The 27,639-nt window shown below is 34.5% G+C and overlaps 2 protein-coding genes across 6 annotated transcripts in view; one reads left to right on the forward strand and one right to left on the reverse strand.

The window, feature by feature from the left end:
• LOC123554809 (uncharacterized) overlaps positions 1-27,639 on the forward strand; it is a 225,118-nt gene that overhangs the window by 130,112 nt on the left and 67,367 nt on the right. The gene's annotated exons all lie outside the window — the stretch shown is intronic.
• Positions 183-2,964, reverse strand: LOC123558138 (uncharacterized). The gene is made up of 2 exons (XM_045350015.2): positions 2,748-2,964; positions 183-2,535 (listed from the first exon to the last, which is right to left on the reverse strand). Exons 1-2 carry the CDS (start codon positions 2,962-2,964, stop codon positions 2,399-2,401), a joined length of 354 nt encoding a protein of 117 aa, XP_045205950.2. The 3' UTR covers positions 183-2,398.

The following is a 27,639-nucleotide window of genomic DNA, read 5'->3' on the forward strand; positions in this document are numbered from 1 at the left end:
ACTACCATAAAGGACTTAGAAGTCTGGGAGATAATTAATAAATTTAATTTTTTTTTAGAAACTTTGATTAAATATATTTAAATAATCTTAAATGAGAAAAAGTACTTTGGACATAGAGAAAGTAGGCTACTTGTATGATATAGCAAACTGTTCGGTAGGGCCATTCATTTAGTACCGGTAAACACAACTGATTCTAGGAAGAGGGCAGTCAATGAAGCTGGGGAGGAGATCTATTGCTATTGTGAGCAGGTGGAGCATGGGAAAATGATTGGGTGTGATAATGATGACTGTGAAATAGAATGGTTCCATTATGCTTGTGTCAAAATTGAAAAGTCTCCGGTGGCAAATGGTACTGTCCTGACTGTAGAAAATTGCCTCAATGTAAAAGACAAAAAGTGACCAGAAAAAAGTAAAAATGAAAGCTGACATAACAATAAACATTTTAATTGGTATATCATAGTCATTACATCAATGAATACAACATATAAATTTGGCTATTTTGAATAAACAACCTTGTTTGAAATGAGACAGATGTATATACATTGTTATTATTTATGTATGAATATATGTCATTCTGTCAACTTACAGAAATTTACCTATACCCTGACTTTTCTGTACATGTTTAAGGTATGCTTCAAATAAATTAGTATTTCATAACCTAATAAATTTATTTATAAATATTTTATTGTCTTTAAGCAAGTTATTTACTACTGAAAGGCAATCTGACTAAAGTACTTGATCTTCTAAACGAAGATCTGAGAACGACCCATTCACATTCGTCTTCTGTATATTTTGGATTTCCAATATTGCTATTTTTATTTTCGCAAATCTATTTTCGTTTGAACCAATCAGACAACTTGTTCGAATGTCAAAGTGTAAGAAAAATTTGCAGTTAATCCAGGGCTCGAACCCGGGACCTCTCGCTTACAGAGCAAGTGCCCTACCGACTGAGCTAACCGGCTATCTGACATCTTTCGACATAAAAATTGTTGATATCAAAAACCAAGGCTTTTTAAAGCTTGCAGAATGTTGTAAGTTAGCTTTTGATTGGCTAGCGGAAGGGTTGTCAGAACGAGGCCATCAATAGCTCGTTGTCAGATCCTATGCGTAGCATAATAGGAGATGTACTTTAGTCAGATTGTACTGAAAGGTAAATTTTATTTATGTCAATCCTATTTCTATAGGCATTACTTTAAATGACAATGACCTCCACATTTAAGTGGCAACTTCCCCACTGTCATAGTGGTTGAGAATAAAAACAATACCGGTATGTCTGTCAAACCAGTTTAAAGTGAAACAGTTCTAAGTTTTACATCATGCTATAGCAGGTTTTAGTTAAAATCAACAACTGAGTCACAAAGATTGACAAGCCCACAACACACTGTGACAATTTTTGAGTCTTTGTTCATGAGAAAATGTATTGGTAAACAACCATTTAGTATAGTGTACTTTTGTCGAACAGATCCAATAACTCGTTCCACATGGATCCTTGAATGTGCCAGTTTGCGAGTCGCCTCTACATCAAGAGGAGACAACTGGTCTCTTCCTTTAGTGAATGCTGGAATTTTTACTTATGCACATACCGATCCAACACTGTCTCGTACATCAAACCCGCGATCGGCCAAAACAAGATCTCCTGGTAAAAGTTTATTTAAAAAGCCGCTGTTTTCTGTTATGTACTTGTCGCTAACACGACCGCCCCATACATCAGAAATGTAAGAAACTGTGCCTTGTGGTGTAATACCTATGAGAAATTTTATAGTGTGATGGTGCTTGTAGGAAGACCATGTTTCAGCCCTGGTTTTCAGTCCTGTTGGTTTATCAATAAACACCTCAAAACAGTCAATTATAACAGCACATTTTTTTCCGAAGTTCTTTCGAAACTCCATTGGCATGGTTTTTTGTAGAGTTTCACATTCTGGCCATTTGATTAATTTTTTCATTCGTTTGTACATAGCTGAAATTGTTAATGTTAGTAATCGCGAAACAGTTGACTGTTTTGTCTCAAACTCATATGACAGAAACATGTTTGACAAGTTAAGTCTTAACTTCACTAGAGTAAGGATCATAAGCTTGAACTTGTTCATTACAAGGCTTGTTGGAAGGAATGGTTCTAGAAACTGAAAGAGAATCACAAGAGTTGAAAAGGACTGAAGCCCAGTGAGGTGCTTAACTTTCTCATCATTATCCCTAAAATACTCCAGTGAAAACTTTGTTTCAAGAGAAGTCACTCTGTCCTTCATTGCCGCATTCTCATTACGTAGTTCCTGCAGTTCTGACTGCATAGCATCCATCAAGTCATTGTTAATATCTGTCTGTATATACGCCCCGGTCTCCTGGACCGCTGGTTCAGTATCTACCTCTGGTACTTCTGGAAGTGCCGCTGTCTCATCTTTTTTTAAGACTTTCGCCTTTTTCTTTCTAACATGCGGTCATACCTGTCACAAGCTGTTTCAGATGCATGTCTCTTTCTACCAAGGTTAACTGTTGGAGCCCAGTCTGGTGAAAGTTTGTCATGTAGATAAGACTTCTTTCCTGAAAAAGAATTAACATAACAGAATTATTGTAGGATAGCTCTATAATTACAGTGGCTATATGTAAACATGTAAGAGACAAATTTATGCAGTGTTGTGTAGAAATTCCAAGCAAAATTCATGGGTGGGGAATTCCCGAGTTTGATAAGTGGGTGGGGTATTCTTTAATTGTATAAATAACAGATAAGAGATATCGATATAAACAGCGCTTACCGTTCACAAAGTGAGCTGAACAGACTCTGACATTCTGTATATTCTTATTTTCAAAGTTTTGACCGATGTTTGCTAGCCATAACCGGCGCCGTTCACTGCTCAACTTCTCGCATTCTTCGCCCTGGTTTGTGACAACTGCAGGCAGACGATAATACTCTAGATCAGTTTCGTGATCTTTCCTATTTGTACAACCAAATATAGAACATTTAACAACCATATTTGCTATTTTTAGATTAAAATTTTCTCATGTGTATCGGTGTCAATATTTAGTACATGGGGAAGCCGTCCAAAATGGCCGCAGTTCCGGTTGTGACGTTACGTGAAATATCTCAAAAGTCACCCCTATTTATTTCATTTAAAAATAGATTTGCTTTCTGAATTACTTCCCTTTATTCTTATTTTATCCTTATTTTTGTACAGCTTTTATAATGACCGATTCATATTAATTATTATTTAACATTTTATTTTACTGTTTTAATATCTTTGTAAGATTTATGTAAAATTGAATCAAAATATTTGTTTAAGATTTCCTTTTTATAAATAATTATAACTATAGTATATTAATTGCTATAATAGTCCACATTAGCACGGAAAGCTACACGTTAAAAGTTAAGCAAGTGGTGGTGCTACATGTGCACGTCTGGTTAGCTTACATACTTGACTGGATATTTAATGTAACAACCTATTTTAGTACTTACAAGATAAATAAATGACATTCCTTGCAAATCCTGAATATATTTAGATATTAGCGGTACTTTACTATGACTTTTAACAACATTACACCAGTTCCAGATTTGTATTTTAATTGTTGTTGAATTGAAAAATTCACATGAAAGTTGTCATTTTGATAAACGTTAATAAAACAGAGTAAAAGCTACAGAGTCTTTAAAATAGATTATTAAGCAAAATAGAATCAAAGCAGTACATAACGAGAATTTATAGTTGGTTAAAAATCTCATCAGAGCTTATGTTACTTGTAATTGTCTTTCTGACTCAATTAATAAATCTTATCTTAGAATATCAATGTGGGTGTTTGCCTGATGTGAAGTTTCTCGATGTTGGCCTACATATGTGTCCCCGATAAATGAAACTGTTTGATTTCTTTTAAGCAAAATTGAATCAAAGCATAGCAAGGGGGCATTTGCGTCTTCTCCCGACGATTTTCATGTGTATAGTTCTTTTTCTTATCTCAAAACTGCATGGAAGTCGGAACAGTAGGATCTTGGGGTAGATACAGGTCTAGTTTCTAGCTTGGTGGACCCCACTGACTTCAACTGTTGTTTTAGCAGGGTCGGTCGTTTGTACAAACATTTTTAACAAGGTAGCGGAGTTTAAAGACAACAATCAAAGAATTAAAAAAGTAGGGTTGCAACATTTTTAACGTTTTGGTGTCACAATTACTTAAGTCGTGACATTAGTACATTTTATTTCTAAGGTCGACTAAACAAGACGTTGATTTCGCAGAAATGTATAGAATTATACAACCCTTGCTCCAAGAATTGTGAAAGTTGGTGTATTATGTGATATCGTGTTAAATTTTGAGAAATAATTAGATTTTTCTATTCTACTCGATACTTTGAACCTAGCTACTTAGAAATACTTTTTAAAGTATGTCTTCTAGCTTATAGACTAAGTTAAGAATAAGATTCTTATTTGTCAAAACACTATTCTATATATCTGAAAATTGTGTTTTTGATTTGTAGAAGACGACAAAATGGCTCTTCTTAATAAGTAGCCTTATTTTTTAATACATAACGATTTGTCAAAGAAAACATTCACTCAAACATTATATGTACAATAGACTGGTGAACATAGAAAGTAGTATTGATTAGGTCAAGAATGTGTATTATTTGTTGTTGCCTGCTGCCAACTGTAGATTTGTTCTTTAGTTTTCGAAACGCTATGACATACTGTAATCCAAAGACCGACATGCAGAGTACATCCAAGATGGTATACATGTGTAGCTTTTGAATTCTGAACCTTTCTAGAACAGTTCTAGAACAGTTCTCACTTATATGCCAATCCTGCTAGAACAAATCATAATTCTTGTTTAATTCACAATTTAGCAACTGTACAGAAAAAAAAAACTTGAAACCTAGCAAACAGTCATGGGAGGTGAGCAAATTTAAAATCTTGGCGATCTGATTACTTGGAGAATGATCTTGGAGTTTAACTTTTGAGGTGTTGAATGTTTGGAGTTGAACTTTTCTGTGTGTTGTGCCTGCAGTAAGTGCATTCTGATACTGTACGATGTGCATTGCCTTTAGTCTTCTGATTTTACAATATTATTTTCATATCCTTCTAATTTACGCTTGATAATTCTTTTGATTTACTAATTTATCACCACAATTTAGCAATTCTTGGAAATATGCTTCAGCTTACAATTATAGAAAAAAAAACTTGACACATAGCAAACATAAATAATATTGGAGTTGAACTATTGGAGATCTGGTTACTTAGAGAATAGCGTTTGATACCCTGGTGAGCAGTAGGACCACAATGACACTTTTGTTTGTTTTATCTTTCTTGAATGATAAACGCAGTTTGGAAACAAGGGAAGCGCATTTATGTACACAATGAGTTTGTAGTTTTTGTTGAATAAACATTGTTTGGAAACGCAAATATGGTATAGGTAGACAGCAGGAAATACAAACTTTACTTTAACTTTACCAAACAGCTTCGACTAACTTTTGAAGCATATAACATAGCTTAAAACATCAGCAGACATTCTTCTTACAAACAAGCATAAATAAAGCTGATATTTGACATGAAAATAGGTTTTACTAGTCGGGAAAATTCTACTTATATGGACTAAATTCGAGTAGACCATGGTGGCATATTCGGCGAATAACTACCTTCATGCCTTAAATACCAGCTCCTGTGAAAGTGAAGGTTACGTATAGACTAGCCACTAGACTGATGATAACTATATTTCTATATTTTTTCCTTTTTTGACAAATTCAATTTCATAGAGACAAAAGCCAGTCTATTTTAGAGATTTTCACACAGGACTGATGTTGAAATTATCAGTCTAGTACAATCCGAAATGCTCTCAGAGAGATGATTGGCACCTATGGCTATTAGATTACCCATGGATAATTTGGTACATCATGCTAGTGGTCAAGTGTTGTGCTACTGATCATAAATCTGTTTACCTAACTGATTTTTAATGGTCAGCGCCGTAGCCACACTGAGGCAAACCGAGGCAGTTGCCTCGGTTAAAATTTGAGAGGCAAAAACAAAAGAAGAGTAAAAAGTAGGCCTTTCACACTGATGAAAATTTCAGTTATAAAAGTTCAGAGAAGTATATTAATATCATGAGAATATAACATAATATATCTGCCTCATGACATCATTGAGGCGAGGTGAGGCGGAAATCCATATTGATAGACTTGTCCATGCCCCCTCCCCAAAGTTGGCTGAGAAGTGAGCTACTCATCAAAGTCGAACCCAATTGTGTATTATATTTATCAAATTCAAATCCAAAAATGCACCAGAGGTCACTATTTCATACTGAATTTTCAAAATGTTTCAGGGAAAAGCCCCCTGAAAATGAGGGTGAATCCCCTTCCATACCTTAAAATTCAGACCAAAAAAGCACTAGAGGCCACCATTTCATACTTGTAATTCATTTTTTCCAGGGGGAGAGCCCTGACCCCTAAACTGAGAAGATCCCCCTACAGTACCTCAAATTTTAGACCAAACAATGCACCATAGGCCACCATTTCGTATCTGTATTTCAAAATAAGAGAACCATCTGACCACCACTAAACTGAAGGGGAATCCCCTCCAATACCTTAAAATTCAGACCAAAAAAATGCACCAGAGGCCACCATTTCATAGTTATCTGTACACCAACATGGAAACAGTCCCCTCCAGTACCTCCAGTACCTACCCCCTCCGGGTTATAAACTAATAAACACTAGTATACTAAACAAGGACCTGTGGTCCTGAATCACTCACCTGTCCCACATGAACCAAATTTCATGAAGATCATTGAAAAATATGGCCTCTAGAGAGGTCACGAGTTTACTTTAATTTGACCTAAAAGCTTCGACTTAACATGTGAAGTCAAAATGATCTTAGAACATCAAGGTAACATTCTGACAACAATTCATAAATATTGAAATTATGCCTAGAAGTCACAAGGTTTTTACTATTTAGACAATCTACTAGTTTTTGACCAATACCATTTCAACCTTGTAGATATCATCGCAAAACATCTACCAACTTCATAAGATCCATAAAATGACATCTAGTGACAAGCAAAGTTACGATAGACGTAAGCCACTAGACGAGAGAACCCCCATCAAATAGCTCATCTTTCCTTTATGACAATGAAAGTCTAAACAAAGCCAGTGTATGTTTAGAGATTGTTTCCACAGACTTAGTTGCTTTCATCTATACAAACAAATGTCTCAGAGATATATGAATAGGAAACCCTTATTGTTTATAATAATTTTTTTCAAAATGATAATTTGTACATCACTAGGGCTAAAGGTAGTTTACTGATCATAAAATCGTTGGGTTTACTAACTGACAAGATAATGGCAGCGCCGTAGCCACACTGAGGCAAACCGAGGCAGTTGCCTCGGTTAAAATTTGAGAGGCAAAAACAAAAGAAGAGTAAAAAGTAGGCCTTTCACACTGATGAAAATTTCAGTTATAAAAGTTCAGAGAAGTATATTAATATCATGAGAATATAACATAATATATCTGCCTCATGACATCATTGAGGCGAGGTGAGGCGGAAATCCATATTGATAGACTTGTCCATGCCCCCTCCCCAAAGTTGGCTGAGAAGTGAGCTACTCATCAAAGTCGAACCCAATTGTGTATTATATTTATCAAATTTAAATCCAAAAATGCACCAGAGGTCACTATTTCATACTGAATTTTCAAAATGTTTCAGGGAAAAAGCCCCCTGAAAATGAGGGTGAATCCCCTTCCATACCTTAAAATTCAGACCAAAAAAGGCACTAGAGGCCACCATTTCATACTTGTAATTCATTTTTTCCAGGGGAGAGCCCTGACCCCCTAAATGAGAAGATCCCCCTACAGTACCTCAAATTTTAGACCAAACAATGCACCATAGGCCACCATTTCGTATCTGTATTTCAAAATAAGAGAACCATCTGACCACCACTAAACTGAAGGGGAATCCCCTCCAATACCTTAAAATTCAGACCAAAAAAATGCACCAGAGGCCACCATTTCATAGTTATCTTTACACCAACATGGAAACAGTCCCCCTCCAGTACCTCCAGTACCTACCCCCTCCCGGGTTATAAACTAATAAACTACTAGTATACTAAACAAGAGGACCATGATGGTCCTGAATCACTCACCTGTCCCCACATGACCCAATTTTCATGAAGATCCATTGAAAAATATGGCCTCTAGAGAGGTCACGAGGTTTTTCTATTATTTGACCTAAAGATCTAGTTTTTAAAGGCATGTGACCCAGTTTCAAAATTGATCTAGATATCATCAAGGTGAACATTCTGACCAATTTTCATGAAGATCTATTGAAAAGTATGGCCTCTAGACAGGTCACAAGGTTTTTCTATTTTTAGACCTACTGACCTAGTTTTTGACCGCACATGACCCAGTTTCGAACTTGACCTAGATATCATCAAGATAAACATTCTGACCAACTTTCATAAAGATCCCATGAAAAATGTGACATCTAGAGTGGTCACAAGCAAAAGTTTACGGACGGACGAACGAACGGACGTCCACGGACGCACGGACGACGGACGCCACGCGATCACAAAAGCTCACCTTGTCACTTTATGACAGGTGAGCTAAAAAAGCATGTTGTATGTCTTACTGTTGGTTTTCTGATTTTATTGCCTTTCAATTACAAAAATGATTGTATCCGAGACTATATTAGAATAGGATAAATCCCCAATTATCCTTGTTATAAATATATTTTTTCTTAAAATATGAACGTTCTGTGAAATATAGGGCTAAAGGGACGATTTTACTGTGATATAAAACAGTTTGAGAGTGCTTCAGACTGCACCAGAGACGTCCTGGGCAGCGCCGTAGCCACACTGAGGCAAACCGAGGCAGTTGCCTCGGTTAAAATTTGAGAGGCAAAAACAAAAGAAGAGTAAAAAGTAGGCCTTTCACACTGATGAAAATTTCAGTTATAAAAGTTCAGAGAAGTATATTAATATCATGAGAATATAACATAATATATCTGCCTCATGACATCATTGAGGCGAGGTGAGGCGGAAATCCATATTGATAGACTTGTCCATGCCCCCTCCCCAAAGTTGGCTGAGAAGTGAGCTACTCATCAAAGTCGAACCCAATTGTGTATTATATTTATCAAATTTAAATCCAAAAATGCACCAGAGGTCACTATTTCATACTGAATTTTCAAAATGTTTCAGGGAAAAAGCCCCCTGAAAATGAGGTGAATCCCCTTCCATACCTTAAAATTCAGACCAAAAAAGGCACTAGAGGCCACCATTTCATACTTGTAATTCATTTTTTCCAGGGGGAGAGCCCTGACCCCCTAAATTGAGAAGATCCCCCTACAGTACCTCAAATTTTAGACCAAACAATGCACCATAGGCCACCATTTCGTATCTGTATTTCAAAATAAGAGAACCATCTGACCACCACTAAACTGAAGGGGAATCCCCTCCAATACCTTAAAATTCAGACCAAAAAAATGCACCAGAGGCCACCATTTCATAGTTATCTTTACACCAACATGGAAACAGTCCCCCTCCAGTACCTCCAGTACCTACCCCCTCCCGGGTTATAAACTAATAAACTACTAGTATACTAAACAAGAGGACCATGATGGTCCTGAATCACTCACCTGTCCCCACATGACCCAATTTTCATGAAGATCCATTGAAAAATATGGCCTCTAGAGAGGTCACGAGTTTTTCTATTATTTGACCTAAAGATCTAGTTTTTAAAGGCATGTGACCCAGTTTCAAAATTGATCTAGATATCATCAAGGTGAACATTCTGACCAATTTTCATGAAGATCTATTGAAAAGTATGGCCTCTAGACAGGTCACAAGGTTTTTCTATTTTTAGACCTACTGACCTAGTTTTTGACCGCACATGACCCAGTTTCGAACTTGACCTAGATATCATCAAGATAAACATTCTGACCAACTTTCATAAAGATCCCATGAAAAATGTGACATCTAGAGTGGTCACAAGCAAAAGTTTAAAGGACGGACGAACGAACGGACGTCCACGGACGCACGGACGACGGACGCCACGCGATCACAAAAGCTCACCTTGTCACTTTATGACAGGTGAGCTAAAAAAGCATGTTGTATGTCTTACTGTTGGTTTTCTGATTTTATTGCCTTTCAATTACAAAAATGATTGTATCCGAGACTATATTAGAATAGGATAAATCCCCAATTATCCTTGTTATAAATATATTTTTTCTTAAAATATGAACGTTCTGTGAAATATAGGGCTAAAGGGACGATTTTACTGTGATATAAAACAGTTTGAGAGTGCTTCAGACTGCACCAGAGACGTCCTGGGGAAAAAATCCGGGAGGCATGCCCCCGGATCCCCCTAGGTTGCCTCGGTTAAAATTTGTGTCTGGCTACGGCACTGAATGGTGATAGTTGAAGAACCATTCTCATCTAAAATAAACCATTTTGCTACTTTTGAAATCTTGATGGGTCATCTTGCAAATATATTTATTAACAATAATATGTTTATTTTATTTAAAGGATTATTCTAATCATTAAAATTCTGAAACTGACGAATGGATTTTAAAAGTTTATTACAGCATGTCTTTGTCAAAGGCACATTTTAAAAAATATGTTGAGTTCAAGTTTATTCAAACGATAAAGAAACTGCTTTGTATAATATGTGTCAAAAAAGAAGATTATGATTGCTACCATATAAAACTTTTCAAAGGTGTTAATAAAACCGAGACTTGTTGTCCCATTGGAAAGCCAGTAGATATAGACAAAATTATGAGAAAGCTGTACCAAAATTAAAAGAAACACAAGTGTCAGCATAAAATGATTTCTATTCAGTGACCAAGCACCGTACTGCAGTCACTGCAACACCAAACAAAAAAGACGTTTTATTTTCTTAACAAAGTTTGATAAATAACAAAACTATTGAAGGTCGATGCATATATGGAAGACTGGTGCACCATTCTTATTGCCAGTTATCTAATGCTAATCGCTAAATACAATATTCTTACTCTCAAAATGCGAAAATTTCAAATATCTAATGTTTATAATGCTGAAAGATAATGCTAATTGTCCATTGATTTTATGAAAGATCTGCATCATGTTTTATGAGTCTGATTTGAAGCATCTTCTACCATGTCATGCCAGCATCGGACAATGCATGTTAGCATTCAGCTTTGTATGGAGGGCGGGTGCGTCATGCTAATTGCCGAATGTCACTTTTAATGCTAAATGCAAATAACTTTATGCTAAATACGTATTATTTAATGCTAAATGCCATTTTTTATTAAATAATTTGTCATTTAGCATTTTGCAATTAACATGGCGCACCGTCCTTCCACAGTATTGTTTTGCCATCGCATTTGACAATTATGACTCAATGTTTAAGATTTGACATTTGGCATTAAATATTTTGCATTTGGCATTGTGGCATTTTTCAAATGAAAGGGCGAAGTTATAATAACTCCTAATGCTATATATTTTATGCGAAATATCAAATGCTTACAAATGCATTTAGAGTATTAAACATTTTTAACGTTAAAATGAAGTATTTGGTAAATTGAACAAGCCTTCCATGAATAAAACTATACTATTATAAACTAAATAGCAAATAAAGTGGTCTAATAAGATGTGATAACCAGCGCTTAAAATTTCAAATAATATTACTTTATAGTATACATAAGATTTTCAACCATCTCCAGTCCTCTCTACACTGGCGATTAATTGAACAAATGCATGTACCTAGACTAGCCACTAGACTGATAATAACTATATTTCTATATTTTCCCCTTTTTTGATAAATTCAATTTAATAGAGACAAAAGCCAGTCTATTTTAGAGATTTTCACACAGGACTGATGTTGAAATTATCAGTCTAGTACGGGATCCTGGAAAACCTGGGATGGGCTCATGGGATGGGCTCGTGGGATGGGATGGGACGGGCTCAAGGACATGGGCTGAACTTATTTGGCCCTAAGATTTTCTCAGATTCTCGAAGGTTTCTTAAGGTGAACAGTTCTCTATAAAATAAATGATACTCCTGGGAATTCATGCCACTGTCAATAAGATCTGGGTGAGAGTAACAAAATGGGTTAATGTCTTATTCTGTAGGCTAATAACAGTATATTGTTATCATTATTATTGTTAATTCTCTTGATTCAGTCAGTAGTACACTTAATAAAACAGTAATAATTTTAAAGTAATATTATGAAAAATAAAAACACGTAGAACAGTAATAATTTTAAAGTAATATTATGAAAATTAAAAAATATATACTTCTTGCATGTGTATTTATAATTGATACCTTTATGAAATAAAAGTAGACTTATTATTATAGCAGAAGAAGTTGAATATCAAAACAAAACAATTTGGTATAATGAAGAATTATGAAGATAAAGGGTAGAATTACATGTATATATGTCACAGGGAGAAAAATGATGAATTCAGCAGTTGACCTCTAACCCAAGTAAGAGAATGAACCTACAACATTAATGTTTGATGAAAATTCATTTTGAGAGAAAATATGAAATGGAACTTATGAAAAATCAGTTCTGGAAAAAAAGTTACTGAAAAGAAAATAATAATAGACAAATTTCAGAATAAAAAGATGACAGAAATGAATTTAATATATTAGACATATTATAACATATGAAAAGGGGGATTCTCAAACATATGACAGTTTTCAATTTATTGGTAATAGATTTTGATGTTTACATTAACACCAAGTGGACAATAAATGATTATATTTTATCCAAATTAATTGCTTTTTTTTTTGCTTTAAATATAATAAAAAATGATGTTTATATTAACACCAAATGGACAATAAATGGTCATATTTTGTTCAAAATAATTGCTCTTTTGCTTTACTTATGATAAAAATACAGTCCATAAATTTTTCATCACTTATATTGGAACCGTAGAAGTACATTCTAACAAGTTAGAAGACCAAGTGTTGGTATTTTCTTTCTTTGTTTCCCTTCTTGGCAGTCAATACAGTGTGAGTCTCACTCTGGGAATTGTAATTACAGGCTGTGTCCCTGTTATCCTTAGCTGACCTCTTAATTGCCCAGTTGAACTTTTAATTCATGTTTCTCACTATATATTTCTCTGACCTTGGGCCCACGATCCCATGACCTTCAGCCCATCCCATCCCATCCCACGAGCCCATCCCAGGTTTTCCAGGCTGCCGTCTAGTACAATCCGAAATGCTCTAAGAGAGATGATTGGCACCTATGGCTATTAGATTACCCATGGATAATTTGGTACATGATGCTAGTGGTCAAGGGTTACCCTGCTGATCATAAATCTGTTTACCTAACTGATTTTTAATGGTGATAGTTGAAGAACCATTCTCATCTAGAATAAACTATTTTGCTACTTTTGAAATCTTGATGGGTCATCTTGCAAATATATTTATTAACAATAATAATGTTTATTTTATTTAAAGGATTATTCTAATCATTAAAAATTCTGAAACTGAAGAATGAATTTAAAAAATTTATTACAGCATGTCTTTGTCAAAGACACGTTTTAAAAATATGTCGAGTTCAGGTTTATTCAAACGATAAAGAAACTGCCTTGTATAATATGTGTCAAAAAAGAAGATTAGGATTGCTGCCATATAAAACTTTTCAAAGGTGATAATAAAACCGAGACTTGTTGTCCCATTGGAAAGCCAGTAGATATAGACAAAATTATGAGAAAGCTGTACCAAAATTAAAAGAAACACAGTTGTCAGCATAAAATGATTTCTATTCAGAACAAAAAAAGGCGTTTTATTTTCTTAACAAAGATTGATAAATAACAGAACTATTGAAGGTCGATGCATATATGGAAGGCTGGTGCACCATTCTTTTTGCCAGGTATCTAAATGCTAATCGCTAAATACAATATTCTTACCCTCATAATAAATGCGAAAATTTCAAATATCTAATGTTTATAATGCTGTGAGATAATGCTAATTGTCCTTTGATTTTATGAAATAAAGATCTGCATCATGTTTGAAGCATCTTCTACCATGTCATGCCAGGCATCAGACAATGCATGTTAGCATTCAGCTTTGTATGGAGCGTCGGTGCGTCATGCTAATTGCCGAATGTCAATTTTAATGCTAAATGCCAATAACTTTATGCTAAATACATATTATAATGCTAAATGCCAATTTTTATTAAATAATTTGTCATTAAGCATTTGCAATTAGCATGGCGCACCGTCCTTCCACAGTATTGTTTTGCCATCGCATTTGACAATTATGACTAAATGTTTAAGATTTAGCGCTTGGCATTTAATATTTTGCATTTTGCATGTGGCATTTTTTCAAATGAAAGGGCGGAGTTATAATGCTAACTCCTAATGCTATATATTTTATGCGAAATATCAAATGCTTACTTGTATTTGGAGTATTAAACATTTTTAACGTTAAAATGAAGTAAATTGAACAAGCCTTCCATGAATAACATTATACTATTATAAACTAAATAGCAAATAATGTGGTCCAATAAGATGTGATAACCAGCGCATAAAATTTCAAATAATATTACTTTATAGTATACACAAGATCTTCAACCATCTCCAATCCTCTCTACACTGGCGATTAATTGAACAAATGCATGTACCTTATAACAGAAATGTAACTAGTAAATGTTTTAATATGTAGTTTTTTAACACCAAAACACTTTGAAACCACTTGCACACTGGATAACCGGCTATCTTGACGCCCGCTGGAAATGTAACTCAGCTGGAAATGTACAATTTCTGGGCCAAAAACGATCGTTATTCTCTAACAATTTCTTCACTTTGAAAAATCGAGCAAAAATCCAAAGTTTTGCGCAAATTGTTTTGTTTATGAACAACCTGTGAAAAATATTATCATCTGGTTGAACAGATGTGTCCTTTCGGAACACCTGTGTGAAGTTTCCGGGTTCTACGTTATTCCTGAAAAAGTATATTAGCCGTTAAATAGGCATGGTCGAAAAAAAAAGACTGTCGAAAATGGCCGCTAGTGCTGTCGTTGAACTCAGATGTTAGCATTTATAGACTATCCATTAACTCCGATGATTTTGAATACTTTTGTAAGTAAAAAGTATTACTGGTAGTGATTTGACGGAAACGTAATTATTTTTAAAATTGGCACTTTCATTTCAAGAGGCTTTAGGACTATATTCCTTCACACCCGGGCTGAATTTAAATGTAGTTCACGCGTTCTTGCCATTTTTCCAGCATGCGAAAGCCAACCATATATTTTTTTGCAGTTACACCGAAGCAATATAGTGCATATTGCAATTTTGCCAGCTTTTGTTGGTGGAGGAAAACCACTACAGGTGCCTCCGGGCTGCTACAGAAAGTAATTTCACCTCGGGTTTTGCAAGTGCAAATGATTGCTTCTGGCCGTCAGTCCTTGATGGTGCTAGATGGTGTATAATATTATTTGCTCATACATAATTATTTAATTGCTCCTAATGTAAATCTGCTATTTTGTTTTATTCATAAATACCCTTTCAACAAATACCAGTTTATTCATGGTCTAAAACTGCAAGTTGTTGATGTATAGAGGCAAACGATTGAAAACGATTGTTTCAAATCTAAATAAGCAGTACTTTGCAAAATCTCACATGAATGTTAATTAGTTATTTCTTAGCATGGCAGTCACATGTAGCTTTAATCAACATATAACAAGGTAGATCGGAACTGTTCTTTGCTTTTTTACGATCTTACGATAACGGATCCCAGAATTTATGTCACAAGAGTTATCCCCCTTTTGTGCAGTTTACGCATTTGCTCTTTCTGTCTTACACTGTTATTTTGTACAACGCTAGGTATTGTATATTGTTTCACATACATAATGTCTTTTTGTTTAAAAATAAAAGTTTTACGCATTCACAGTATTATAAGCCATAAATAAGCTGCCATAAAACACAGACTTTTAGTGTATTCGTGTATATACCTTATCTACTAAGATTCGTGTATAAATGTGACTCAGAGGTACAATGATAGCCTACTGATTTGTACTGCCAATCCCGTACTTCAAAACATGATAGATGTCATTTGGATATCTTAGATCCAAAAATCAATTAGAGGACAAGTTCAGGTTCTGCACACGAGGAAATTGTTCACGTGCATGTAGAATCAGATTCCGGACAAGACACTGCGGGCGGACGAACGGACAGACGAAAGGAACTAAGCAACTTTTAGACCCTAAACCAAACGGACAATGATAATGAAATCAACCAGAATTACTCGACAAGGCAATAAGGACCATACATAAGTATATTCAAACTGTTTACGGACTGCAAGTATACACATTTTACACAAATTAAAGACGAAAGAAGTCGCAAAAACACAGACAGACAAAACAGATCCAAAATATACATAAAGAGGAGACTCTACGGGGCATATTACATGTCTACAAGACATTTTTTTTTACTTTGATACAGCTGTATTCTCGATAGCCGACAGCTGACTTCAACGACTGCCTTTTGCAAATACAGCGGCCGTTTTCGACAGTCTTTTTTTTTCGACCATGCCTATTTAACGGCTAATATACTTTTTCAGGAATAACGTAGAACCCGGAAACTTCACACAGGTGTTCCAAAAGGACACATCTGTTCAACCAGATGATAAAATTTTTCACAGGTTGTTCATAAACAAAACAATTTGCGCAAAACTTTGGATTTTTGCTCGATTTTTCAAAGTGAAGAAATTGTTAGAGAATATCTCAAAACATAACGATCGTTTTTGGCGCAGAAATTGTAAATGTAAGCAATGGTCATTCCTTGATAAAACTGTCAAGTTGATTTGCAAGAATTGGCTTCGTTTTAATAGAAATAAATGAAAAACTTTACCTACCTATTTACAGCTGCGTTGCATTTCCAGCTGAGTTACATTTCCAGCGGGCGTCAAGATAGCCGGTTATCCAGTGTGTTGTCTCTATTTAACATTATATTTTTCACAAATCAATTAATTTTTATTTTAAAACATTTGGCTCTGCTAATCTTTACTAAAGGTTATACAAGTATGGGGTTTTCTTGATTTGTAAAGTAGTAGTGACCTAACTGGAGTTAACTTAGAAATATAGTATGCAACATGCGAAATTTGCACAAATAAGAAACATACAGGAATTATAAGCTTAAATGTATATCTAACGTTGAGACGTTTCTATCTTCTGCAGAAATACCAATTTTGATGTAAAAAAGAGTGCTTTCATGTATTTACATATAGATTTTTAAAGCTAAGAATTCCTCAGAAAGGCCATAGACCTTCTAACAGAATACAGGAATACAACACTTCAATATGCATTATTCAGCCCCAGTGAACCTGGATATTCATTAATGCAAAAAGAGGCGATATCACTATATTATATGTGCATTCCGTCTATTAACGTTCAAGGTTTTAACACAAATATTGCAAAAGCTAACTTTTTCCGCTACCAGTTCAGGGAAAAAACACATATGTTCTACTCCTTTATTGTTCAATTGCAGTTTAATTCCTTATTTACATTTTATGACAAGCCATAGGAATGTGTATCTTTCAGATTTTCCAATCTAACTGCAAGTACCAATACAGAGAAATGAAAATTCATTTCTGATAAAATTTCAACTCCGCTGACCCCTGCAGTTGTAAATCCCAGCTACCAGATGGTCTCAATAAATTGCATAAACATGTGGCAGTAAACCACTGATCTCTATCAGTTAGGTAGACGGGATCCTGGAAAACCTGGGATGGGCTCATGGGATGGGCTCGTGGGATGGGATGGGATGGGCTCAAGGACATGGGCTGAACTTATTTGCCCCTAAAATTTTCTCAGATTCTCGAAGGTTTCTTAAGGTGAACAGTTCTCTATAAAATAAATGGTACTCCTGGGAATTCATGCCATATACTGCCAATAAGATCTGGTCGAGAGTAACAAATGGGTTAATGTATTATTCTATAGGCAAATAACAATAACTACATTTTCTTATTGTTGTTATCATTATTATTGTTAATTCTCTTGATCCAGTCAGTAGTACACTTAATAAAACAGTAATAATTTTAAAGTAATATTATGAAAAATAAAAACACGTAGAACAATAATAATTTTAAAGTAATATTATGAAAACTAAAAAGTATATACTTCTTGCATATATTGTATTTATAAGTGATACCTTTATGAAATAAAAGTAAATTATATAGCGGAAAAATGTATTTGAATATCAATATCGGTATAATGAAGAATTATGAAGATAAAGGTTAGAATTACATGTATATATGCCACATGAAGAAAAATGATGAATTTAGCAGTTGACCTCTAACAAGTCAGAGAACGAACATACAACATTAATTTGTTAGATGAAAATTAATTTTGAGAGAAAATATGGAATGGAAAATAGTCAATTCTGAAAAAAAGTTACCGAAAATAAAAAGAAAACATTGATTGACAAATTTCAATATAAAAGATGACAGAAATGAATTTAGTATATTAGACATATTATAACATATGAAAAGGTGGATTTTCAAACATAATATTATGGCAATTTTCAATTTATTGATTATAGATAAATTAAATAAATTTTGATGTTTACAGTAACACAAAGTGGACAATAAATGACCGTATTTTGTTCCAGATAATTGCTTTTAAGTTTTACTTATCATCAAAAAGATGTTTACATTAACACCAAGTGGACAATAAATGATTATATTTTGTTAATTGTCCTGTTTTCGCTTTACTTATGATAAAATATGATGTTTACATTAACACCAAGTGGACAATAAATGATTATATTTTGTTCAAAACAATTGCTTTTTTGCTTTACTTATGATAAAAAATACAGTCCATAATTTTTTCTTTACTTATTTTGGAACCATAGAAGTACATTCTAACAAGTTAGAGGACTAAGTGTTTGGTAATTTTTTTCTTTGTTTCCCTTCTTGGCAGCGAATACATGTGAGTCTCACTCTGGGAATTGTAATTACAGGTTGTGTCCCTGTTATCCTTAGCTGACCTCTTAATTGCCCAGTTGAACTTTTAATTCATGTTCCTCACTATTTATTTCTTTGACCTTGGGCCCACGATCCCATGACCTTCAGCCCATCCCATCCATCCCATCCCATGAGCCCATCCCACGATCCCATCCCAGGTTTTCCAGGCTGCCTAGGTAGACTGGCTCCCGTCCCTATGTTTGTTCTTATTTACATATATTATGTTTATTCATTAAGAGGGAAGTAACTCCAGCAGGTTGTTTCTACATTGACATTTTTTATTGCCCCTGGCTCCGAACATGTATGGTTCAGCCATCAGATAAAATGTGCTATTTTAGAGGCTCAAAATTTTCTTATTTTGCTTGCAGTATTTATATTAAAAAAATAACCATGCAGCCAGGGAGCCAGGCTATCAGTTAGGCTGTGGTCAGTTCTTGACAATGATTGATAACAAACCTAAAAAGAGGTTTGTGAATTTTCGGATTGTACTAGACTATGATATTGGACATAGGATATAGACTGGCTCAGTTCACTACATTCAATCATAAAAATGTAAAAAGATATATCATAGTCTAGGAGCTAGTCTAGCATGTACCTTATAAGAGATATGTAACTAAATGTTAATACGTAGAGTTACCTTTTTTCAACACCAAAACACTTTGAAACCACATGTCTCTATTTAACATTATATTTTTCACAAATCAATTAATTTTTATTTTAAAACATTTGGCTCTGCTAATCTTTACTAAAGATTATACAAGTATGGGGTTTTCTTGATTTGTGTAGTAGTAGTTAACTACCGTAACTGGAGTTAACTTAAGAATAATAGTATGCAACATGCGAAATTTGCACAAATAAGAAACATGACAAGAATTATAAGGCCTCACCAAATTAAAAAGTTGTTCATCGGATTTGCCGCTCGTATATTTTCAGAAACACAAAAAAATATTTTTTGTTGTTTTTGGCTTGCGCTCGCCCCATTGAAAAAAATCAATCCAAAATTGTTTGGTGCGCTACTTTTTACGGACATAAAAGTGTATAAATGCTTATACTTCCAGTCCCAGATTGTTCTCAAATGGATTTTAATCAAAATAAATACATACTACGCACACATCGTCTATAATAAATCCTAACACTTGTATTTAGTTGCATTAAAGTTATTTCCCCTTTATGCAGTAACGCCATTTTCTTCGAATGTTTACCATATTACATACTACAAAAAATCGATTTATTTCATTGAAACTGGATGAAGAAAAACATACTAATTTGTTTGATAACATCAATCTACATTATTTTGGTAAGGGTAAATACTTATTGATGCATGTCACTTATCTGTTTTCTGTTTTTTTCTTGTCCAAATGATCAGCATTTGCATACGAAAGTTGGTGGGGTAAGGAATTTACATTACGAGTTGTTTTCAGGACAGTTTTGATTTTCAAATTTTCCAATCATTTTGTAGACTAATGTTAATGCACGTTAATCTCCATTTCAGACTTTAATTGAGACTTTGTTTCAACAAATTTAATATGTTATGAAAGTTTGAAGTTAGAAAAAAGAGCTGTACATAAGACATCATGCTCGACTTTTCTAAATCAGAGCTTTGCCAATAAAAGGGGCATAATAGTCAGAAGCTATTAAAGTACAGAGCTATTGGTCATTAAATAAAACTTAATTAAAAATATTCTATGTTAAAAAGGGGCGTAACTCTGTCTAGATTCAGACTTGAGTATTGTTTCTCCTGGTGTAGACTTTGACAGTAAATAACTGTTCTAAGTTTCAAATCAGAAGCTTTAATAAATCTAGCAACACTCACATAGATATTTTATGTATCAAAAACTTTGTAAAGTCAGCTAAGAATGCTACATTTTCATAGCAGTAAATATTCGATTCAATATTTGATGACAGTGTACTGTATGACAATGTTATTACCTTTTTTCACGAGTTCGCGTTGTTGTGCGTCTGCCGATTAGATTTTCTCAATCCCTGGGGACTTACTTTTTAATTTAAAAGGGCTATACATTCTATTTTAAGGTTTTTATTAGTCAGTCGAGAGCCAAATGAAGACAAATATATTTCTTCGCTCTTCGCTCGCTCCTGATTTTCTCAAAAACCAAAAAAATATTTAAATTATTTTTTCGCTCGCCGCCTCAAATTTTTCAGAAAAAAATCCGATGAACAACTTATCAATTTGGTGTGGCCTAAGCTGAAATGTATATCTAACTTTGAGACATTTCTATCTTCTGAAGAAATACCAATTTTGATGTAAAAAAGTGTGCTTTCATGTATTCACATATAGATTTTATAAACCTAAAAATTCCTCAGAAAAGCCACAGACCTTCTAACTAACAGAATACAGGATAACAAGAAATGAAAGCGTTCTGGCCGAATATTCTCAGAGCAATATTGCAGATTTATGTGCCTGTACTTGTGTTTCACTGTCCTTCAAATACAACACTTCAGTATGCATTATTCAGCCCCTGAACCTGGATATTCATTAATGCACCAAGAGGTGATGCCACTATATTGTATGTGCATTCCGTCTATTAACGTTCAAGTTTTTACACAAATATCGCAAAAGCTAACTTTTTCCGCTACCAGTTCAGGGAAAAAAGCACATCTGTTCTACTCATTTATTGTTCAGTTGCAGTTTAATTCCTTATGTCCATTTTATGACAAGCCATAGGAAGTGTATCTTTCAGATTTTCTAATCTAACTGCAAGTACCAATACAGAGAAATGAAAATTCATTTCTGATAAAATTTCAGCTCAGCTGACCCCTGCCGTTGTGGCATGTTCTAATCTCTGGCCTGGCCCGATGAGCCCAATTTTCGACTGGGCCGGGCCAGGCCAGGCCAGGCCAGGCCAGATTTTATTGTACATAGAGAAATGAATGGCATAAAATCTAAATATACATGTTTGCAATTACAATAGCAGGCAGTATTAACCTGCATTGTTTACTTGCTGCATGTCAAACAAAATGAGAAACCAGTCCTCTGGAGAATCATTAATTAGCCGTCATTCATCTTATTTGAAATACTGATTTGCACTGAAGAAAATGGTGTAACAAAATGATAACTACCCATGTTTTCTGTGATCAAATTATTTAAAGTCAACTTTAACACTTGGTTTTAAAACTAAGGGCTAATTTCATTGATAAGTTTACCTACTGCAATATAACTGAATATTTGCATGCAGAGAACACATCTCTTTGGGAATTGTAATTACAGGTTGTGTCCCTACTATCCTTAGCTGACCTTTTAACTGTTCAGTTGAACTTTTAATGTGTTTGGTTTTTAAGCTGATGTTCAATTTATGGAAGAGTAATAAAAATAATATTCATTGTGGGACCTCTAACTCATTGTCAGGGTGTTGGCATTTTAGATTATTGATATTTTTCTTGCACAAAAAAATAATGGTGCATTGTGTTTATGTTATTTCTAAGTGATATATTTAATGCTAAAAGATGCTCTTGAGCCTGTTTCACAAAACTTTGTAGGATTTTTTTCCCACAAACTTAGATCAATATAAAAACAATCTTACAAAAATATTCAGTATGTGTATAACCTAAACTACAAAATTTATATATCGCTTCCCCGCACCATACCATCCCAGATTCTAGAACGGAGGTAGCATTATTTTAGAAATTGAAAGTTGTTGTCCGTTAGTATTGACAGGTGCCACTCTTTATTTTACACCATATGATATTTCGCGGGCTTAGCGCAAAACGGTTGTAACTTATATGAAATAAAGAAGGAGTTACAACCGTTTTGCGCTAAGCCCGCGATTTGTAACCTGAAAATATCTAAATTGACCAAAATAACATGCAAAGTTTATCAATGGCACAGTGGCATAGTGATAGGTTCTCCGACTTTCGCACATGTTACCGTGGGTTCGATTTCAATTCAGATTGTTTTCATTAAATCAATATAATGTCATTTTATTGATACTGGTTTTATTCTTACAACATTTTATGGTAATAACTTGTATGTAGAAGAATGTCAAATACTTGTGTATTTCTTTCAATAAATGAACAATAAATCACGATAAGTGACAATATTCCTGCATTCTAAGTTTACAGAAGAAATTTAAAAAAAAAATGATAATGAAAAAGATCAAACAGGTGATTCGAACTTACAGTCCCGAGATTGGTAGCTGAACGTTTTGTCAGCACAACTTTATCTGCATGTACGACCTGGCAGTAAAGAAATGTTTATATTTTATTTGGTTTTCAATATTTATGTTTTTATTTATGTTTGGGCACCGAATTTTTTTTTACGGAAGCATACGGAATATGCTTGAGTGCTCGTTAAATAATTTCGGACGATACTAAATAATCCTCAATAGACAAAATAATAAAATTAGTTAGGTTATTCAATCGGGGGAAAACCAAACCACCAGTCAAGAGTCAATTGAGGTGGAGATCCCCTGATAATAGTCATAACAATTAATCAGGCATCACCTTTAAATTAGACATAATAGTTATGTTAGCTACAGGCTTATTCCCAGGTGTATAATTTTACAGAGTGGGAGTTCAAAATGTATTTATATAATGTCTGAAATATCCAAACTTATTCCAAAAGTCAGATTTTAAAGATGCTATAGAAATCACTTTCACCTTTTACGAAATTGAAATCTATGGCCTGGCCTGGCCTGGCCTGGCCCGGCTCAGTCGAAAATTGGGCTCATCGGGCCAGGCCAGGCCAGGCCAGGCCAGGCCGGGCCAGGCCGGGCCAGGCCAGGCCAGAGATTAGAACATGCCTGCAGTTGTAAATCCCAGCTACCAGATGGTCTCAATAAATTGCATAAACATGTGGCAGTAAACCACTGATCTCTATCAGTTAGGCTGTGGTCAGTTCTTGACACTGATTGATAACAAACCTAAAAAGAGGTTTGTGAATTTTCGGATTGTACTAGACTATGATATTGGACATAGGATATAGACTGGCTCAGTTCACTACATTCAATCATAAAAATGTAAAAAGATATATCATAGTCTAGGAGCTAGTCTAGGTTACGTACACACTTCTTACTAGTTCGGTAAGTAAACGTCGGACTTCAATATTTTACGATTTTGACATTTTATATAGTCCGATGTTTTATCGAAGTTTTTATAAATTTCCCGGTAGACCTTTCCGCAAAATATCTTGCGGAAGGTTTTACAAGTTCACGGTGGAAGTGACTAAAATGTGATAGGTAAATACAACAACGGACAAAGAAAACCTATTTTACTCATCCATTGAACATACTGTCTTACTGAAATTAGTGAAGACCTGTCTTCACTTTGAAAGTGAAATTTACATGCATTCACTTTTGTATCACAACAGTTACTAAGGTATTGTCTGTGTAGTGTGCATATGATTATAATTGATGGGTGTAACCAGCATTTATTATTTGTGTTAAATTAAAATTTATTTCATTAAGTTATGAGTTCATATAAAAGCGGTTTAAAAATCTAGTCTACATGCATTCAGCGGTACAAGTGCGTTAAATAATGGCCGCAGTTTTTTTTACTAGTGAGTTGTATTGTTCATGATATTTAATTAAATTACGCTAGAATAGTCTGCTATGTGTAGGGGAAGTAATTCCTGGCGCAGTTTAAATTACGATAAACCAATATATCACGTGTTTGAGAGTTTTCCTACATTACACTTCAATAAAATAAGGTTGAAATTTTTGCTATGTAAATGGCTGTCATTCAATTAAACTTGACAAAGGGACATGTTGAACGTCCAAGTATTAAAAGGCGCCCTGTTCAAATTTAATGTTATTGAACTAACTTCTTACCGGAACCACATGTTTTTCGAAAGGTTTCAACCTTTCTGTGCTTTCAGCGCTTTGATTTCTTTATATTTTTAGCTCCACTATTCAAAGAATAGGTGTGCTATTCTACTCGCCCCGGCTACGGCATTGGCTTTCTTGGTTAAAGTTTTTTCGGCAAACTTGTTCTTCTGTCACATTTTTTTTATTATTAATTATATCCTACTGTAACTTCACATAGACATTGTGCAGCATACAAACAAAGTTTATGCAGGGGATGTGTCCATTATACCCAAGGTCAAGGACACCCAAGGTGTTATACTTCGGTTATTTTCAGGTTAAAGTTTTCAGCTACCTTTGTTTTTCTGTCATATCTTTGTTATTATTGCTTATATCTTACTTTAACTTCACATAAACATTGTACAGCATACAAACAAAGTTTATGCAGGGGCTGTGCCCATTATATGCAAGATCGAGGTCACCAAGGTGTTATACTTTAGGTTATTTTCAGGTTAAAGGTTTTGGGCTAGCTTCGTTTTGTGAAACTCGTACATCTCTATTATCAACATCTGCATGTGTGGAAACAATTCCCATAATCCTGATTTTATTTTGGACAGAATTATGCCTCTTCACAGTGGTAAACGACGCTCTGCTAACTTGAAGAAGTGTTCTTGCTGCCCAGCGGATTGAAGATGAGAAATGACGTCAGGAATGCATGTGTCAGAATTTTTATTTCCACATCATATTGGTTGCTATTGTAATCAACAACCAAATAGTACCAACATATGCCTCAAACATGTGCATGTGTTCAATCTGCTTCTTCATCATCGGTATTGTTGATTACTGAAGACGCACGTCTGTTGTCTGCTTTCACTGTCTGAGCACTTTCTTTTTGGGTGATGTAAAGATGTCTACATCTTCTAAACATTTAGATATTTTTACTTTCCAAGCCCCTGATTCTTGAATGGAGGTTATAAATTTGTTTTGAGAAGAAATTTCTGCTGCAGTAATTTGATAGTTTTTTAGGGACAGGGAAAATGTTTTGTTTTTTTTTCATTTAAAAAGATCTGTTTTACTTTCAAAGTGCTGTCATTGTGTTTTGTTTAGGTGTTATCTATTACTTCAGCAAAAGTGGAATCTAAACTGCAATAATAACATCTAAACTGGTCCATGACTGTTCTGAATATGAAAGAAGTTATAACTATTATTTTTTAACTGTTGGTTATCATAAAACAAAGTCAAAACATTGAAATATAAGAATGAAAAGAAGTTTTGAATAGGCGTACAGATTTTCGACTATGCGTACAGTCTGGATTTTAAAAAATGCAATTAGTGGGCCAGTAAATTATATATCGAATAGTGGCATGGGACAGTGTAATCGGCATACATGTCCCAGAAAAACACATTTTCCTGAAATCGTATTCGTTACCATAGAACCATGCTAGTATTTATTGATGCGTATGATATTTATCTACGAAAAAAACTCAAGATACATATATTTCAAAGAATCGATAGTTTCATTACGAAAATCGAACAAATATCAACACTTGATTTGACTTGAAATTAAGTATATAATGAGTTTTATCAGGCATGTTTGGTATATACGTAAACAGTAGCTCTTAGACAATACGTAAATTAAAAACTATACTTACTTTATGCGATATTAACGAAATAAACAAAAAAATCCAAGCCATCCGCGACAGCAAAAATTTGTGTTTTGATTTTTGAACGCCTAGTTTTTGGCGACTTCCGTTTGGGCGTACAGAGAGTCTGTACACTGTGAATATAGACACTGTGGCAAATGTCTTTAACTATGAACATGACAAAGTAAAACAGCAAAGTCCTGATCTTGCCCATGGGCCGAATTTCTTTAAACATTGTATACTGACTGCAAATGGAGTCTGAAACAGAAATATAAATTAAAATGTACAGTTTCCTTGCCTTGATCTTGAATTATCTGCCCTTGAAAATTGGATTTTTTACTATTTTCTGATTTTCAAGGGCAGATAATTCAAGATCAAGCCTGGGTTCCTATGATATTTAATTTCTGTTTTTAAACATGGCACTCAGTCAGTACACAAAGTTTAAAGAAATTCTGTCCAAATTCTGTCCGTAGGAAAATATTTGTGGAAGAGTTTGGTGTTTTGGGTAAAAGCTATAATTTGCTCCACCCTTTTTACTCACACATATATTTCAGCTGGATTTTTACTTGAAAAATGCACATAATTCCACTTTAATAGGTTGGTCTGTTTATGGGTAGCTGCAGACTGTTGGTACAATTTTAAATATCTAATAACCTATGGAATTCATTGCCTGCAAATGACAAAAGAATGCTCGTGAACCGATGTTCGCCTTTCTTGAGAAACAACTGAGTCGGTGTGTAGTTTTAAGTGCGATCAGGAACACCTCTAGAAAGAAATGTGACATATTCACAGATTGGTGCTATCTACCATATCTATATTATACTGATATCAACTGGTTCGGGAACTTTATAGGAAGTCTGGCATCAAAACACTGCAGCTGAATAATTTTCTACATAATATATGTTAGCTGAAATAGTGAAAAAGAAAGTTAGTATAAGCATTACCAGACAACCTCTTTCAGCACAGACAAGGGATCTGAAATCTACATTTAAAAGAACAAAAAGACATAAAAGGTATGAAAAAACAACATACAGAAAAATATGAACAAAAGTCCAATATCAAAAGAATGCAGTAGAATGAATCGAGCAAAACTTAAATTCAAATCCCGTCAAGCAGTGTTTCCGGTCGGTACCAGGACAAATATATAAAAGGTAAACTTGACGAGGCTGTCCGAGAAAATCGGCCCTGTTTATTAGTTTCTTAGAAACACAGATGTTGTACACCTGAAAAGCAAATCAGGATAGAAGCATCACATCCAAGGCAGAATGTCTGATGATGGCCTGATGCGGGCTGAAACGGAAAGCTCGAAATATGTTTTAAATTGAAAAATAAATGAA

This window comes from Mercenaria mercenaria, chromosome 7 (assembly GCF_021730395.1).
Source record: "Mercenaria mercenaria strain notata chromosome 7, MADL_Memer_1, whole genome shotgun sequence".
NCBI classification, from domain to species: domain Eukaryota; kingdom Metazoa; phylum Mollusca; class Bivalvia; order Venerida; family Veneridae; genus Mercenaria; species Mercenaria mercenaria.

Excerpts from the sequence above, each read along its gene's own strand:
- LOC123558138 (XM_045350015.2), bottom strand. The coding sequence starts at position 2,964 with ATGGTTGTTAAATGTTCTATATTTGGTTGTACAAATAGGAAAGATCAC. Across the intron at positions 2,536-2,747 it reads TTCAGCTCACTTTGTGAACG|GAAAGAAGTCTTATCTACAT; the intron begins GTAAGCGCTGTT and ends ATTCTTTTTCAG.